Raw genomic sequence first — 16,510 nt, forward strand, 5'->3', positions numbered from 1 at the left:
AAATCAACTATAGGGATGTCATTATGAAAACACTAAGCTTTACACCACAAATAAATTATTTTAGATAGGCCTACAACCAAAAATGCATGTTCACTGCCAGACAAGTCAAACAAAAATTGCTGACTTGCAGGGCAATAAAGCACCTTTAAAAAAATATATATTTAAGTTTCGGATCCATGTGGGTCGGATACAGACCAGACCAAATTTGGATCGATTTCTCTCAACTCTGATATGTTTTGGTGGATCTGGTCCACTAAGATCCGAAACAGATTTTTTAAAATGACCGGATCCTGTCATGCTGGAAATTTGCGTATTCAATTTGGGGATCTGAGAAGGTCTCTACTCTGTACCAGCCTGCTTTGCTTAGAAATAATTAGCTTTGAGGCAGAAATGGCTGCCTTGGTGGCAGGTTGATTTGTATAGGAGTCGGAGCCTCAGGGAGAGGTGTGACAGTTTGAATGTTGGTTTGTATCTCTATTGTTAGTTTTTAAAGTGAAGAGATGGTTGTTGCTCTAGCCAGGTCATAGAGAATGTGCATTCTTTAACTTCCGTGGCCTGGACGTGCTGCGAACCCGTCCTCTTAAAAGATGGATACCACCGCACACTGTCGAACGCTCCTGCATTCAAACCTTTCCCCAGGCAGCAATGGCTTGATAATGAGTGGTGCCAGCGTAGTTTGCCACTACCTGAGCACACCTGGTGGCAGCTTGGAATGATGTACGTATGTGGGCGAAATGAAAGCTGCTGTTCCTGTCACTTCTTCCTAGCTTCAGTTTAATCGGCGCCGCTGCCCGCAGCCTGCCATTAGGGGTTCGGTCGGGGAGGATGTCGCAATCGATGCTTGATCAAACTGGTTATCCCCTCCCGCTGTCTGCTGTCGCCTGTGTCCTATCCTTCACGACTGCATTTTTCTTTCTATGAGCAAAAAATGTACCTTAGGACTAGTTTCGGAATGTTCTCCATTCAAACGTTTAGGTGTGACCGCTCAGGAAATTGTTGCAAACATTAAGCCTACCGTTATAATCAAGCTTTCTCAAACCGAATGAACAAATCTCTTATTTGATATTGTTTTTTTTGTTTTTTTGTTTTTTACTATATATTGCCGCCAACCCAAAGAATATCCATGATTACAGTTTTGATCATGAGAATGAAGTGAAGGCATGAGTCATCTTTCATCTCTCAGTGGATACTAGTTTCCATCATTCTCCCTGAAACGTATATCTGCGTCCCCTTTTTTCCTCTAAGGCATGGTGCGCTACTTTTGACCAGCGCCCTAGTCAAAAGGAGTACACTTTATAGGGAATAGGGTGCCATTTGGGACGCAGGGCTCTCTGCGCATCTTCCTTTGTTTGCGAGAGAGATCATGTTGATCCAACAGTACACTCTCTCCGTTTGTTTTGCTCTAAAGTGTTTTTGAGTCGGCACACTCCAGCGAGGAGCCATCTCTTATCAGCAATGAGCTCCTTGCCAGACATAATTTCCTGTGATTTCCAGTTTGAGGGAGGACTCTTTAATTGTTATAAGCCTGTACGAACCTTTTGTGATGTCTTTTATATTTGGTTATGGCTGTTATTTAATCCAAATCATTTTAAGGAGACGGTAATAAGACATTATAAGGGACCATGCGAGTCTTACAATGCATTATAACCTCATCATAATGCATCACCTGTCAGCATTTTAAGTGCTACCAGATATTGTTTTCATGTTGTCTATGTGTCATCAACGTTTAAAAGAGTACACTGCAGATTAGAGGCAGAGGTCCCGGATACAATAATAATGTACTACATTGTTTCCTTTAACCCTGTTTTGAGAATCTCAACATAGAGATCTATAATGAGGCCAGGTTATGTACTGTGTACAATACACAGTGTGGACTACAGTATGTACAGTGGTAGGGTCTCACTGACTGGTGGTTTTCTTCCTGTGTGCTTCAGGACAAGAAGACCTACCTAGACATCATCCACACCTACACGGAGGTGCACGCCACCGTGCACGGTACCAGCACTGTGCACTTGCCCAGCTACGTGAGAAACTACGGCATCCTGAGCGGCCGGGACCTGCAGTTCCTCCTCAGGGAGACCAAGGTGAGAGCAACACACACACATACACACACACACATATATACATACATACATATATATACACATATACAATACACACGGACACAGACACCAGAGTTGAAGAATCCTGCCCTAGAGAGAGGAACCACACTTGCTACGCTGTAGGACTCCGGGGGGGGGGGGGGGGGCATAGGTACCAAGTCATTACTAAGAGCGACGGGATTGCTCATAAAAAAAAGCCTTGGTTCCTGATAAGATGAGATAGAAGAAAGACTTTATTAATCCCCGATGGGAAGTTGGTTTGTCAGTCAACAGCATGTACACACAGTCACACAAAAAAACACAACAATCAACAGCATGTACACACAGTCACGAAAAAAAAACACAACAATCAACAGCATGTACACAGTTTGCTCATAATAGCATTCAGCTGAACGCTGCAGAATGTTCTAATACGTACACACACACACACACACTGTTTGTTTGGAGTGCGACACCCCCTGTGACTTCACTATGCATCCCAGTGAATGGATGGTTTATGATTTTACACAGTGTCAAGGCGAGTGTCAGGATCTCTCAGCACTTCATCATTAGTCATAGTGATTTCTCCCAGAGTGCCTCAGCAGGGCCGTATGCTAGCCAGGAACTCCGTTCATGTCATGCCCAGGCCTGCCACTGCTCTTGACACAATGCTACTGCTCAAGGTTCACTTCTTCTGAAGCACCTCCAACCACACTGCCTGTTTTCTAGCCACACAACTCGTCCCAGGTCTGTTTGTTCTGTATAGCCCAACGACCCTCTGAAGCTCCAACCAAACTGCCTGTTCTCAATCCACACAACTGGTCTGTTTGTGCTGTATAGCAAACTCATATGGTGGTGCACACAGACAGATCTGGGGCCAGGCTATACCTGTCCTAAATAGTCTGAAAAGAGGCTGTCAGGAGAAACTGTGGAAAATCCGGGAAATCAAACCAGCAAGCGTCAAGCTTGAAAAGAGAGAGTTATCAGAGATCTTTGGAAGGAGATGGAGAGAGTTAAGGAGATCTTTGGAAGGCGAGAGAGAGGGTGGAGGAGATCTTTGGAAGGAGAGAGAGTGGAGGAGGTCTTTGGAAGGAGATGGAGAGAGTTAAGGAGATCTTTGGAAGGAGAGAGAGAGGGTGGAGGAGATCTTTGGAAGGAGAGAGAGTGGAGGAGGTCTTTGGAAGGAGAGAGAGAGGGTGGAGGAGATCGTTGGAAGGAGAGAGAGAGGGTGGAGGAGATCTTTGGAAGAGGAGAGAGAGCGGAGGAGATCTTTGGAAGGAGAGAGAGAGAGAGAGGGTGGAGGAGATCTTTGGAAGGAGATGGAGAGAGTGGAGGAGATCTTTGGAAGGAGATGGAAAGAGTGGAGGAGATATTTGGAAGGAGAGGGAGAGAAAGGAGGAGATCTTTGGAAGGAGAGAGAGAGGGTGGAGGAGATCTTTGGAAGGAGAGAGAGAGTTAAGGAGATCTTTGGAAGGAGAGAGAGATGGTGGAGGAGATCTTTGGAAGGAGATGTAGAGAGTGGAGGATATCTTTGGAAGGAGAGAGAGAGAGGGATCTTCATGATCTTCAAGATCTCCTCATTAACCTGGTGTTTGGAAGCCCGGAGGGAGCGCTAATGAATTGCCATAAATCCAGACCTATTTAGCAGCAGCATTGTGTTGTTGCGATAACAAGAAGAATGAGGACAGGTGTTTTCCAGCCACGCTTTCCTCCCTGCTCCTCTTTATGAATAAAGCATTTACCTGCTAACAGATTGCTTGTGTTAATTGCTCCCCTGAGATTTTTGGCAAAACAACACGGAATACATAGATGCAGTATAAAACAGGGCAGAGGTGGAAGGCACTGTATAGAATTTGCAATGAACCAGCATTATACTGCCCTAGTATAATATTATATGGAATTGGTGTTGAGACAAGCATTTTGCTACACTCGCAATAACACCCGCTAAACACGTGTATGTGACCAATAACATGCGATTTGATTTGGATGCTTTGGCTGTAGCTAATGGGGATCCTAATTGAATTACCCAATCTCACAAAACATACACCACCCTGCGTTTACAACTGAATCGAAGACCGGGCTCATGTTGACCTAAGGTCCTAATTATCTCTTTGGCAGAATTCAACGTTGTACCTCGAAGGAAGTACAGTCGGCTACGATTCTTGTCCCTCCCGCTCTACAATGCAGTTTGCATGTTTCCTGTGTGGAATGTGGTTTAACCATGGCTTGTTTGCATAGCCAGCATATCCTCCAGACCAGTTGAACGTGTTCATCTCATCTCCTAACCGTCCAGGATGATATGCATTGGTCTGGAGTAGGGTGACGTTGCCCCTTACACTCTGATCTTGGGTCTGATTTGCATCCCCCCCCTCTAATGGTTATGGTTAAGATGCTAGAACAGGCTTTATTTGTCCAGTGCACAGCTTAGTACAGTAGCATGCTTGCTTCCAAGCATCTATTCTGTTACTAGGGGGAAACTTAACTCCAGGTTCATGCTATTGCACAAGGGCCCTTCTGTTGAAATAACAGTCCACGGTGATACGTTAGTCTGCTGTATGTAGTGCTGGATCACAGGCTTTTCTCTCCTAGGTCTCGGCCTTCTTCGTACTGGCGCATATGACCACATTCTTCTTCTGAAGTTGTTCAATTACCGTATTTCATCTGAGGTCATTGTATTCGCTGCTCTTCCCTTTCACATCGCTAGCTGCCTTTTCCTAAGTGGTATCTGAAGCACTTGCAACTAGCCCGGTTGCCTCTCACCTTCTCACCACCTCCCAATATAGAGTCCTTCTCACAATATCCATTTAGCATATGCTACGCTATGCTTTTGTATGCTGTGCAATTCTATGCTGTGCCATGCTACACGATCGGAGAGAGGGGGTTTGCTCTATAAATAGCAGCTGTTTGTCAGGCTGGTGGGCTCACTGGGCTGCAGTCTTGCCTGCGAGGAAGCACCATCAGTCAGCCTCTGCTGCCACCTGTCGACCAAACGCTGAAAGCTGCAGTCGATACTGTCTGTCCCACAGCTGTTCAGTGTTTACATTGGGGTTCTCCAGTTCTGGAGAGCTACTGTCCTGGGACTGCGGGCTTTTGCTCCAGCTTGTCACGAACACACCTGATTTAAGTCATCCTTCTAAGGATTTCACTCTGGACCGTGATTAGCTGAGTTAGATGTGTAACTGCAGGGCTGGAACAAGACCCTGCACACACAGTAGCTGTTAAGGAGAGTCGTGAGGTACAGTGGCTGAGGAGAAGGATGATATGGGTATGGACTGAAGAGAAGGGATGGTATGGGAGAGTCCGTGTACAGCAGTGTTGCCAACAGTGGGCCGAACTCAAGAGACCCTCTGTCTCCCCAGGCATGGCCGGCACTGACCCGGAGGGATCTTGCTCTCGCCGACTCACAGACCAGCCATTGTGGCCGTCGCCGGCCCTCCGCTATAACAACCCCAGCTCCAGCGGCTCTCTTTTTACTAGTGGGGCCTCAGACAAACACATTATTGTGGCACGCTTCACGGGCTCGTCACCTCTGGTTCCAGCATGTCAGAAGAGCCTCTCAGATATTTGCTTTGGTCGTCCAGCTCAATGGGTTTTCTATGATCCTCTGTGTGTACGGAGTCTTTGTTGTGATGATTGGCGGTGGGCCTCTTCTCTCCAGAGACAGGGCCGTATTTGTGCGAATAGCGTGTTTCATGACAAGAGCAAGTAGTACAGGTAATACAAGTACTGTAGCTACTGTCTCGGTGCCGAGTAGTGCTTGAACGAGATGGGTTAGTACATAAAACATTACACACTTATTTACCGAGTCTGTCCAGTTTCTGCTGGCTTTGCCAATCTTCTGCTTTTCTTTATTGCTGCAATTTATAATAATAATATAATAATAACATTAACATAATCACCATTCAGTCACTGATGTTTGATCCCTGGCATGCATAACCAGTCAGGGGTTTCAAACCCATGAGTCTCATGTCCAGAGACCAATCCTAACAAAACCACGGGCCTTACTTCCCCTCCTCTGGCCATTGTTTTGTCTGTGCACGTGCGTGTGCACGTTTTCACTCTACCGTGTGTGTGTGAACTCCGCGTTTAGCCTCTCCTTGGGCCGACACCACACACACTCACACACACACACACACACCACACTAAAGTGACTGAGAACTTGAGGCTGTGCTTACCAGACAGGAGAAGCCCTCTTTTACGAGCCAGTTTTATAGCCGAAACACTTAGGAATGGTTAAGAACCAATAAAAGCAGGCTGTGTGTGCTGCTGGTGCAGAGCATAAAAAACACAGACAAGGCTGTGGGAATTCTAGGAAGTAAGAGGTGTCTCCTTTTATTTCTCTGAAGAAGATAATATTGTACTTTCTCTCACCCACACCTGCAATAGTTATTTCTTCCTGGCACTGATTCTGCTGATGGGGTCTATTTCAGATAAGAGTCTACTTGTAATAACTGTGATATGTAGTTGTTGTTTCCTGCTAAACTTGAATGCATTGATTGAATGCGTTGATTTGTTAAGTTGCTCTGGACAATAGCGTCTGCTAAATGTCAATGTAAGTGCAATGCTCTTTTTCTCTCCACAGCTTTTTGTTGGCCTGTCCTTCCCCTACGAAGGCCCCGCCCCCCTAGAGGCCATAGCCAATGGCTGTGCCTTCCTCAACCCCAAGTTCACCCCGCCCAAGAGCAGCAAGAACACGGACTTCTTCAAGGGCAAGCCCACCCTGAGAGAGGTGAGATGGCGCCACTCTGCCCAGAGACCCCGGTCAAAGTGTGTGTGTGTGTGTGTGTGTGTGTGTGTGTGTGTGTGTGTGTGTGTGTGTGTGTGTGTGTGTGTGTGTGTGTGTGTGTGTGTGTGTGTGTGTGTGTGTGTGTGTGAGAGACATAACCTAGTCCTCTATTCACTTCTGTGCTGTTACCTCCCCTTTCTTTTATTCATGACAGGTCCTCTGTAATAAGTCCGTCTGGTGTTTGACGGATAGGGTCTAGTTTTTGAAGCGTGTGCACACAGTTCGTTCTTCATCTGTGATGTGACTCGACTTCAATGCGCTCCTATTGAAGTGAACTACTGTGTCATGTCTGTTTTGATTCTGTCCTGTGTTTTCTGTTTTTAGCCTGCCAAAGGGACTAAGGATTTAAAAAAGAACGCTCTACTTATTAGCTGACTAGCCAATTCAGCCAATCTGACTTCAGTATTGTCTGGATAAGAGCATCTGCCAAACCTACTAAATGACTCAAATATAAACGTGAATAAATAATCAAACGTATACATTGTGTGTTTTCTTCAGCTTGCCAAAAGTATTTTTTTATGGCAGTCGAAGAAATTCTATAAAAATGTGTTCCCATGCAGTTGACCTCCCAGCACCCGTATGCTGAGGTGTATATTGGCCAGCCTCACGTGTGGACGGTGAACATCGACAACCCTGCGGAGGTGGACAGAGCAATCCGCTCGATCCTCAGTCAGAAGGTACACACACACACACACACACACACACACAATACATGTTTCCCTGCTTGCGTTCTCTCCGTTCTATTCTTTTAGCACAGTCTGAAATGAAAACTCTCCCAGTCTCATTCCCTAAAGCCTCGGGTGCACAAACGATTGTACCAGTCAGGGAAGCAGAGAGCGTGATCACAAATTCCAAGGGGGCTCGATTAGAATAGATGAATAAGAGGAATTCACAGAGAGAGGAATTGAGAATAGCAAAGTGAGAGCTTTTCTTTCTCTCTCCCCTTACTGGGCCCGTGCATATTTAAGTCCAGGGGCAAGCAGACCTCGTGGTTGTGTCCCCCAATAGCACCCTATTCCCTATATAGTGCACTACTCTATGGGCTCTGGTCAAAAGTAGTGCGCTATGTAAGGATTAGGGAATATGGTGCCATTGGGGACACGGACCTCGTGTGCTTCTGCATGGGTGCCCAAACAATGGGTTTGTTCATTAGAGAAGGCTACTGTGTCTCGTATGGTTTCTGACCAGTGTCCAGACCAGCAGCCCTCAGCTTAATTTTCTCTCTCTGGATGTGCCCCAATGGCACCCTGTTCCCTTTTTATAGTGCACTACTTTTGGGCTCAGGCTCTGGTCAAAGGTAGTGCATTATATAGGGAATAGGGTATGATTTATCATGCACCCTTTGTCTCCGCTCTCTACGGCTGAGAGCATCGAATGTTATTCCACCAATCACAAATTGATCTCAAAGGTTAGTTGACCAATTACAGAGTTTCACAGCAGCGTATCTGAAGTTGTTTCGATGGAACAAGGATGCAGCTCAGTAGTTTGTCTCATTGAGTTTTGCTCTGTTGACTGCAGAACAAAATGACTATAGTGTGTGTGGAGTTCTCGCTGATATCCTCGGCGCTACTGTAGGTAGTTGTGTATATATTTCAGGAATGTGTCTGTCTAGAAGACCTCAGTCAGGGTTGGAGAGTTTTGAAGCGCACACACGCACACATACCCCTCTTTCTTTTTTTCTTTCCTTCTTTTTTCCTCTCCTCTCCTTTCCTCTCCTCTCCTCTCCTCTCCTCTCCTCTCCTCTCCTCTCCTCTCCTCTCCTCTCACTGACCCATAGACACATACTCTTAGCAAGCTGACTGGCATTCTACAGCCTATAAAGTGCTGTAGCCTGACTCTGTGTTTTCCATCCTCAGATCGAGCCCTACCTGCCCTACGAGTTCACCTGTGAGGGAATGCTGCAAAGAGTCAACGCCTTCATTGAGAATCAGGTACGGCCTCGCTATAACAGTCCTCTCCATTCTCCTGGACGGTCGTCAGAGCCTTTACACACTATTGTGCTGACCCTAACTGTCATTTTTTTGGCTCGCTTTTCCAGTAAGTACAGTTACAAGATCAGCATAGTTTTGTTACACACTGCTTATGTCTGGCGTGGTTTAGGCAGGGCGTGGCTAGCTAACTATGCCTCTCTGATGGCTTAGGCGGACTGGCGCCAGAGCCCGTATTAACAAAGTATCTCAGAGTAGGAGTGCTCGGATCAGTTTTACAGCATCATAAATAAGAGGGGTGACCTGATCCTAGATCAGTATTCCTACTCTGAGACGCTTCTTGATTACAGGCACAGGTATATTAACGGGCCAGCTTGGCTCCCCATTAACGAACTGAGCCTTACTTTCTTTTAATATTGTCCATTTTAGTATCTTAGTGTGGAAAGGGTGTCAGAGCCTCTGGAGTATTCTACAGTGCACTTTCACTGGAAAAAAAGGATCTCCGTCCTGTTTCAGGTTAGAGCCCAAATGGCCTCTCCTTCTCCTACCACCTCTCTATTTGTCATGCCCATGCATACTATATCTCCTGTCTTGCAGGGTGTACCATCTTTCTATAAGGTTCTTATCTCGGTGTTGACTTTGTAGCTACTGATGACAGCCCGCAGCTGCTTCTCTCTTCGCCGACTGTGAACAGATTGGGTTCCGAATGTATCTTTTTAGCAGAGTTGTAAAGTTGGAAGGGGCTTTCTAAAATTCATTTGAATGAGCCTGTCTGCATGAAGAGACGTCCCTATGCACACTTGTCATCTCCCAAAAGGGTCCTATGCCAGCCCTGGGAAATAGGTCTCAGGAGAAATGTCACTTTACACACCGCAAACAAACAAGCTGTCAAATAGTGTGCCGTCTGCCCTATCGACGGATGTTGCTACAACAATGGCTACAGTGCAACCACAATATGAGATGTTGTTATTCTTTTAATGCTACAGTTCCACGTTCTATCTGTCATTCACTCGTTCTTGTATTTTGACTATTCACGACGGATTGTGAAATGACTCTCGTATAACTCTTCGGTGTTCTCTCTCCCTGTCTCTCTCCCTGTCTCTCTCCCTGTCTCTCTCCCTGTCTCTCTCCCTGTCTCTCTCGCTCTCTCTCTCGCTCTCTCTCTCTCCCTCCCCATTACCCTTCTCCCTCTCCCATCTCCCCCATTTCAACCCTTTCCTCTCTCTCTGTCTCTCTCGCTCTCTCTCTCTCCCTCTCTGTTACCCTTCTCCCTCTCCCATCTCCCCAATTTCAACCCTTTCCTCTCTCCCTGTCTCTCTCGCTCTCTCTCTCTCTCCCTCCCCGTTACCCTTCTCCCTCTCCCATCTCCCCCATTTCAACCCTTTCCTCTCTCCCTGTCTCTCTCGCTCTCTCTCTCTCTCCCTCCCCGTTACCCTTCTCCCTCTCCCATCTCCCCCTTTTCAACCCTTTCCTCTCTCCCTGTCTCTCTCACTCTCTCTCTCTCCCTCCCCGTTACCCTTCTCCCTCTCCCATCTCCCCCATTTCAACCCTTTCCTCTCTCCCTGTCTCTCTCGCTCTCTCTCCCTCCCTCCCTGTTACCCTTCTCCCTCTCCCATCTCCCCCATTTCAACCCTTTCCTCTCTCCCTGTCTCTCTCGCTCTCTCTCTCTCTCCCTCCCCATTACCCTTCTCCCTCTCCCATCTCCCCCATTTCAACCCTTTCCTCTCTCCCTGTCTCTCTCGCTCTCTCTCCCTCCCTCCCTGTTACCCTTCTCCCTCTCCCATCTCCCCCATTTCAACCCTTTCCTCTCTCCCTGTCTCTCTCGCTCTCTCTCTCTCCCTCCCCGTTACCCTTCTCCCTCTCCCATCTCCCCCATTTCAACCCTTTTCTCTCTCCCTGTCTCTCTCGCTCTCTCTCCCTCCCTCCCTGTTACCCTTCTCCCTCTCCCATCTCCCCCATTTCAACCCTTTCCTCTCTCCCTGTCTCTCTCGCTCTCTCTCTCTCCCTCCCCATTACCCTTCTCCCTCTCCCATCTCCCCCATTTCAACCCTTTCCTCTCTCCCTGTCTCTCTCCCTGTCTCTCTCGCTCTCTCTCTCTCTCCCTCCCCATTACCCTTCTCCCTCTCCCATCTCCCCCATTTCAACCCTTTCCTCTCTCCCTGTCTCTCTCGCTCTCTCTCTCTCTCCCTCCCCATTACCCTTCTCCCTCTCCCATCTCCCCCATTTCAACCCTTTCCTCTCTCCCTGTCTCTCTCGCTCTCTCTCTCTCTCCCTCCCCATTACCCTTCTCCCTCTCCCATCTCCCCCATTTCAACCCTTTCCTCTCTCCCTGTCCCTCCCTCTAGGATTTCTGCCATGGCCAGGTGATGTGGCCTCCCCTCAGTGCTCTGCAGGTGAGGCTGGCTGAGCCGGGGAGCTCCTGTAAGCAGGTGTGTCAGGCGGAGCAGCTCATCTGCGAGCCCTCCTTCTTCCAGCACCTCAACAAGGACAAGGACCTGGCCCGGTTAGTGTGTGCACCTACAGTACACCTTAACCTGTATGCACACTTGTGCGCTCGCACACACACACACACACACAAATGCACGTCTGACACAGGCATTTTGCTTTCTACCCAACAGATGGCAGTATAGCATAAATAGACGATCAATACTTGCCTGCTGCTGTGCTGAAGTTGGTTCACTAGAGGTCGCACACAAGTTATTCCCTTTATGACGTTTCAGAGACAAAATGATAAGACCGATATCAGAGGGGAAACGTCATTTTATTGCAGTTGTCAAATGTCAACTTGAACCATTTCAAATTCAACTCACTCATCGGTGTCAGCAGGGAATGGTTATCGAGACGTCAAGACTCAATGTAATTGCTGTATCAGGCTGTATCCAGGCCAGCTTCAGACACAGTGATGCTCAATCTGTCTGTCTGTCCTGACTGTGTCTGCCTGTCTTTCTACCTGCTTGCCTGTCTGACCGTGTCTGTCCATCTGTCTCTTTCTGTCTGTCTCTATGATATCCCAGATGTTTATGTACAGATACATTTTTTCTTGTGTGTCTTTGTTCTGTGTATATTGTGTCTTATCTACTCCCGGCAGCATAATTCATTTCCCTGTGTGGACAATGAAGTAGAATTTCATATTTCCCATTTTCCCTCTGAGGTTCGGCATGGACTGCCAGACGGTGGAGTCGTCGGGCGACACGGTGGTGCCTGCGTACAGCGACGCACGTCACCACTGCGTCTTCCAGTCGGACCTGCTGCTGTTCAGCTGCGCCGGCGCCCACCCCTCCCTCAAACGCGTCTGCCCCTGCCGGGACTACATGAAGGGCCAGGTGGCGCTGTGCAAAGGCTGCCTATAGCCCCTGTCTGTCTGGGTGTGTGGAGAGGATCGAACTGGAGTGGATTGGACCCCGTACCCTTCCAGAGCGCTGCAGGGAATGGGGGGGGTTGGGGATCTCTAGCTCTAACCACTCAGATGGCTTGACTCCTACCCCTGGCTCCACACCTGCAGTCCTGCAGCCTAACTCCTCCCACAGCCAGGCCTCTGGAGGGAGGAAGAGCAGCCTGGGAACCAGACAACCAGGAGACATCTGTATTATTTATGTCTGTTTTTAATCGCCTGAACTTTGACCTTTTAAGGCATGTTGATCAGCTCGTCAGACAGACACAGCATCGGCAGCAAACTGTGGAAATTCAAATGGTGGACAGAAAGAGGCCAGTGAGCTATATACATACTCTGGGAACTAGGAATGTCAATGGAAAAGTTTTCAGTAAGGCACCGGGCAGGAGGAAAGGAGGGTACAGAAAAAAGAGACATTGCGCATCGGCCTGAATTACTTGAATCAATGGGAGTCGCTGTATATTTGAGGCAGAGCGCATAGCAACAGAGCTCACTACTGCCCCTAGGATGTGTGGCAGTGGGTGGTACTGCAGCCGGTGGGCCAGTGACTCCACCCACTTTATCTCTCCAAGCTTGTAGTCGCATCGTGGGACCAACGAGCTGGTGTGTCGCCACACTCGGCATGCTTTCCTCTCTGCCCCCCTGTCCCCTTTTTATCTTTGAACTCTTTTAGCTATGTAGGTTTGCACTGGAGACCCATAAGAGGCCGTCCCCAGGCAGTAAGGCTCTGTTTCAATGTCCACACTAGCGTACTACTTAGGATGAAGCAATGCACAGGGCATGTATTCTGAATGGTATGCTCCAATGGAAAGTTTCCCATAGACCCTGATCTAGGTTCAGTTTTGCATTTCCCTTATTTATGGTTATGATTGGGGGAGTGGAAGCTGATCCTAGATCTGTACCTAGGGGAAACTTGACCAAAAGGAACACTAGTGTGAAGAAGAAGACGACGCAGAGCCAGTTTTACACTGTAACTGTACCGCTCCCCATCGTCGCGTCTGGACAGGGGAGCGGGTCAGATGTAGATATAATGTTGATTTTGAAATGTTCTAAATCGCAAATCATTTTTAATCCTGAGGCATTGTCCCTCGTGGTCATTCCCAACTACACCTCACACACACACACCGTCCAGCATGGCTCCTCTGTAGCCCTGCATGGTAGATTGCCCCTCCTCATGTTCCCAATGTACAGACTAGAGGCTGAGTTTTCGAAATCGCACACATTCACAGCCACACACACACACACCTGACTGACCGGTTGGAATGTGCTGGGGATAAGAGGTGTGTGCAAAATAATTGCCAGTGGCTAATGAAAATAATAATTAGTCATTGATCAATTTCAATCAAATGTAAAAAAAAAAATTTTTAAAAAAAAATGTTTTTAAAGGATTATCAGGTCAGATCAGTCACATGTGACAGTGATGACATAGTGTGGTACTGTTCTGTAGACAGTAGAACATCATCACAGCTGTAGTGGGAAAGGGCCCCTCTGGCAGATCAAACATCAGTCTGCTCAATCACCAGTATCACATAGGACCGTTGCCTTGACCACAATAGATTTATCGGGAACGTATTCTAAATTCTAAAGAGAGATATTGATCATGAGTACTTTGTATTATAGATATTTAAAACCTATATGTATACAGTAGACCCGAAAGATACACACACACACACACACACACAAACATAATTTATATGGATGCACTGTAAGTTATAGCTCTTGACAGAGCAACACACACACACACCTGCAACTTTAATTGTTTCCTTCATTTGGAGATCGTTTAGGATCCTAATTTGCCTGCCAATTCTTTTTCTTTTTTTTACGTGTCAATAAAAGCTTGAATTAGTAGTCCTTGTTGTGAATGGAAATAATGCACTACTTTACCCTAATTTACTGAAGTTTAACAACATATATGACTAATACTGTATATTCTTCATATGGGTTTTAAATTATTTTTTAAATGTGTTTTATATACAGATCTTTCTCTGTGTTTGCTGAATTGTTTATTTTTATTTATAGAAAAGGAGATTTCTTTTTACAGAGGGTCATTTTATTTATGGAAGAAATAATATAACGTGTACATTCAAGTGGATGGATGAGACGGGAGTTGTTTGTCCCATCTGACTCCAACCTCCAGCAACAGTGATGAGAGAGAATGAGGAATGGCAAAGAGAATATCCAAATGCTTTGGCAACATGGCTGCAAAAGGAATAGGGTGTCATTTCAGACACGCCTTGAGACCGACCGTCCACTTAGACCGACCGTCCACTTGACGAAACGTGTTGGACTGGACAGTAGTGACATAGACGTCTCGCTCCTCTCATCACTGTGTTTTTCGGGGTGATGACGACGACATCGGGACAAAAAGCAGCGCGCACACATTTTTTTTATTTTATTGTAAATGCCAGCAAAGAACCTTGTGTTGTTTTTTATTTTCAGATCTTATTGCAAACCATGTGCACATTTTGTAAATATAGATACGTTGTCTTTTAGATGATCACTTACGTTTCATGACGAGCTCCCCCCCCGCCCCCCTCTCCGTACCGTCCAGATCAGTTTTGATTACGTCTGTGTATACGATCTACAGCCAAGCTACGGTTTTAAAAAGTACATGACGTGCCTTTTGATGGTTATTACTAGACCGCTTATTGTACCTGCCCTATTGATGAACCGGACCTAGTGCCAGAGAGAATTGTTAGTTGAGATCTCGTACTTTGCTCAAAGGATGATGCTTCTTATAACATTTACTGTAAAGGTAAAACAGTAATTGTATGTGTTGGACTTAGTGGTGATGGTTAAAACACATGTCTCTTAATGCTGTTGTGGACATGTTTAGCGAAGGCTTTTAGTGGGGTAAAATGCAGCATATGAAAGATTCTGCTTCTTTGTGGCAGCGGCCTTGTTCTGCTCGTATTAGAGTCAGGCTTATTTTGAGTATGTTGTCAACTGTTTCCTTCCTTTCATTGGTTGTCATGTATACACCGAGGGATCTTGAGAACCAACATAAATAGCCTCTGTAAATGGTCTTCTTTTTAAATTGGTTTGTCCCAAAACGGTTAATGGAACTCTAAATACGATAGCTGAAAGGAAGATGTGTTATGGGCATGAGAAAATGTCCTTATGTCTCTTTTAACCCAATATCGAATGTCTCCGTTGTCAAGTCTGCATTTTGCATTCATGTGTATATCCATTATGACTTTTCTTTTTCAATCTCTACCTTGTTTTAAGCCAATCATGGAAAAGCTAAAGCAGCGATTGTTATGGGACTAAATTATGATACATTTTGTTTTCACAGTTGCAGACAATTTACGGGGGATATAACTTTATTTTTCAATAAACCTTTTTCTGTGACAAATGGGTCTGTCTTGTGTGTTTTATCGAAATGTACATTGTTTACACTACAGGCATAACATTTACATTCGCACATAAAACTACGCACTTCATGACTGAGTGGCCTACATTGTCCTGAGGCTCAACTGTGCGTGACTGTTTGCAAACTGTAGTAGTCCGCCTTTCTGTTGAAATGTTTTCCTAACAGTTGATTGCGTAAATCCTATGCAAATCTTAACTGCTGCCATCTCAAAAACGTTGAGACCACTGAACCACGTTGTGCATACAATTCAAACCAAATCCATTTGAGGGTTCGATTCAATCCGTAGCGCTGAAGTTCCACGTTGTAGCCTGATTGCCTTTAAATGTCAATGTTCCCGCATTAGTGGAGACTGCATTCACGGTAAACTGCTGCATACAGTATGTCGGCCCAATGGGAAATTCCCTTTACATTTCAAGCAAGCTATATGGCTGAACTTCGGCAATACGGATTGATTCCAGCCCTGAGTTTTGTGTGATTACTGTTCAAAGTCGGAGCTCAAATAAACTGTTTTGCAGTACCTTAAAAATATATATATTCCTGTTTCGTGTCCTTTAAGTCATGTAAATGAAAACATTTTAAAATGTTTTCCAATTGAAAACAAAAAGTCGTTTTTCTTATTGGCCAAGTTCTGGTAATCACTCCCAGTTTCTGTCCGTTTTCTTACATTTGGTGCCTGCTGAACGCAACCCCCGCTCTCCCAAAAAGTTCTCTCAGATGTGTAGAAACACCCCTAACACATTAGGGGCGTTACAGTGAGTTTAATGTGTAAATAATATAGAGTACATATACTGCAGCAAGCATAGACCTCATATGAACACATTACCAACTACGCTAGACATTAAGAAGAGAATCACAAACGACAGCATTTCCAACTGTTTACAAGAGCAATTCCCTGCAAGTAAACTTTCAAAGTTTATATTCTCATTTCCAGAATTCTGGGGTCTGTTCAGA

General features: G+C 46.0%; 1 protein-coding gene across 1 annotated transcript in view; it reads left to right on the forward strand.

Annotated features, from left to right (window-relative positions):
* LOC139413102 (alpha-1,6-mannosylglycoprotein 6-beta-N-acetylglucosaminyltransferase A-like) overlaps positions 1-15,541 on the forward strand; it is a 111,019-nt gene extending 95,478 nt beyond the window's left edge. The window contains exons 12-17 of the mRNA XM_071160165.1: positions 1,935-2,084; positions 6,664-6,810; positions 7,428-7,544; positions 8,724-8,798; positions 11,141-11,298; positions 11,947-15,541. Coding sequence (XP_071016266.1) covers positions 1,935-2,084; positions 6,664-6,810; positions 7,428-7,544; positions 8,724-8,798; positions 11,141-11,298; positions 11,947-12,145 — 846 coding nt within the window. The 3' untranslated portion in view covers positions 12,146-15,541. The remainder of the gene's footprint in view (positions 1-1,934; positions 2,085-6,663; positions 6,811-7,427; positions 7,545-8,723; positions 8,799-11,140; positions 11,299-11,946) is intronic.
* The last annotated feature ends 969 nt before the right edge of the window (positions 15,542-16,510 follow it).

This window comes from Oncorhynchus clarkii, chromosome 7 (assembly GCF_045791955.1).
Source record: "Oncorhynchus clarkii lewisi isolate Uvic-CL-2024 chromosome 7, UVic_Ocla_1.0, whole genome shotgun sequence".
NCBI lineage: Eukaryota > Metazoa > Chordata > Actinopteri > Salmoniformes > Salmonidae > Oncorhynchus > Oncorhynchus clarkii.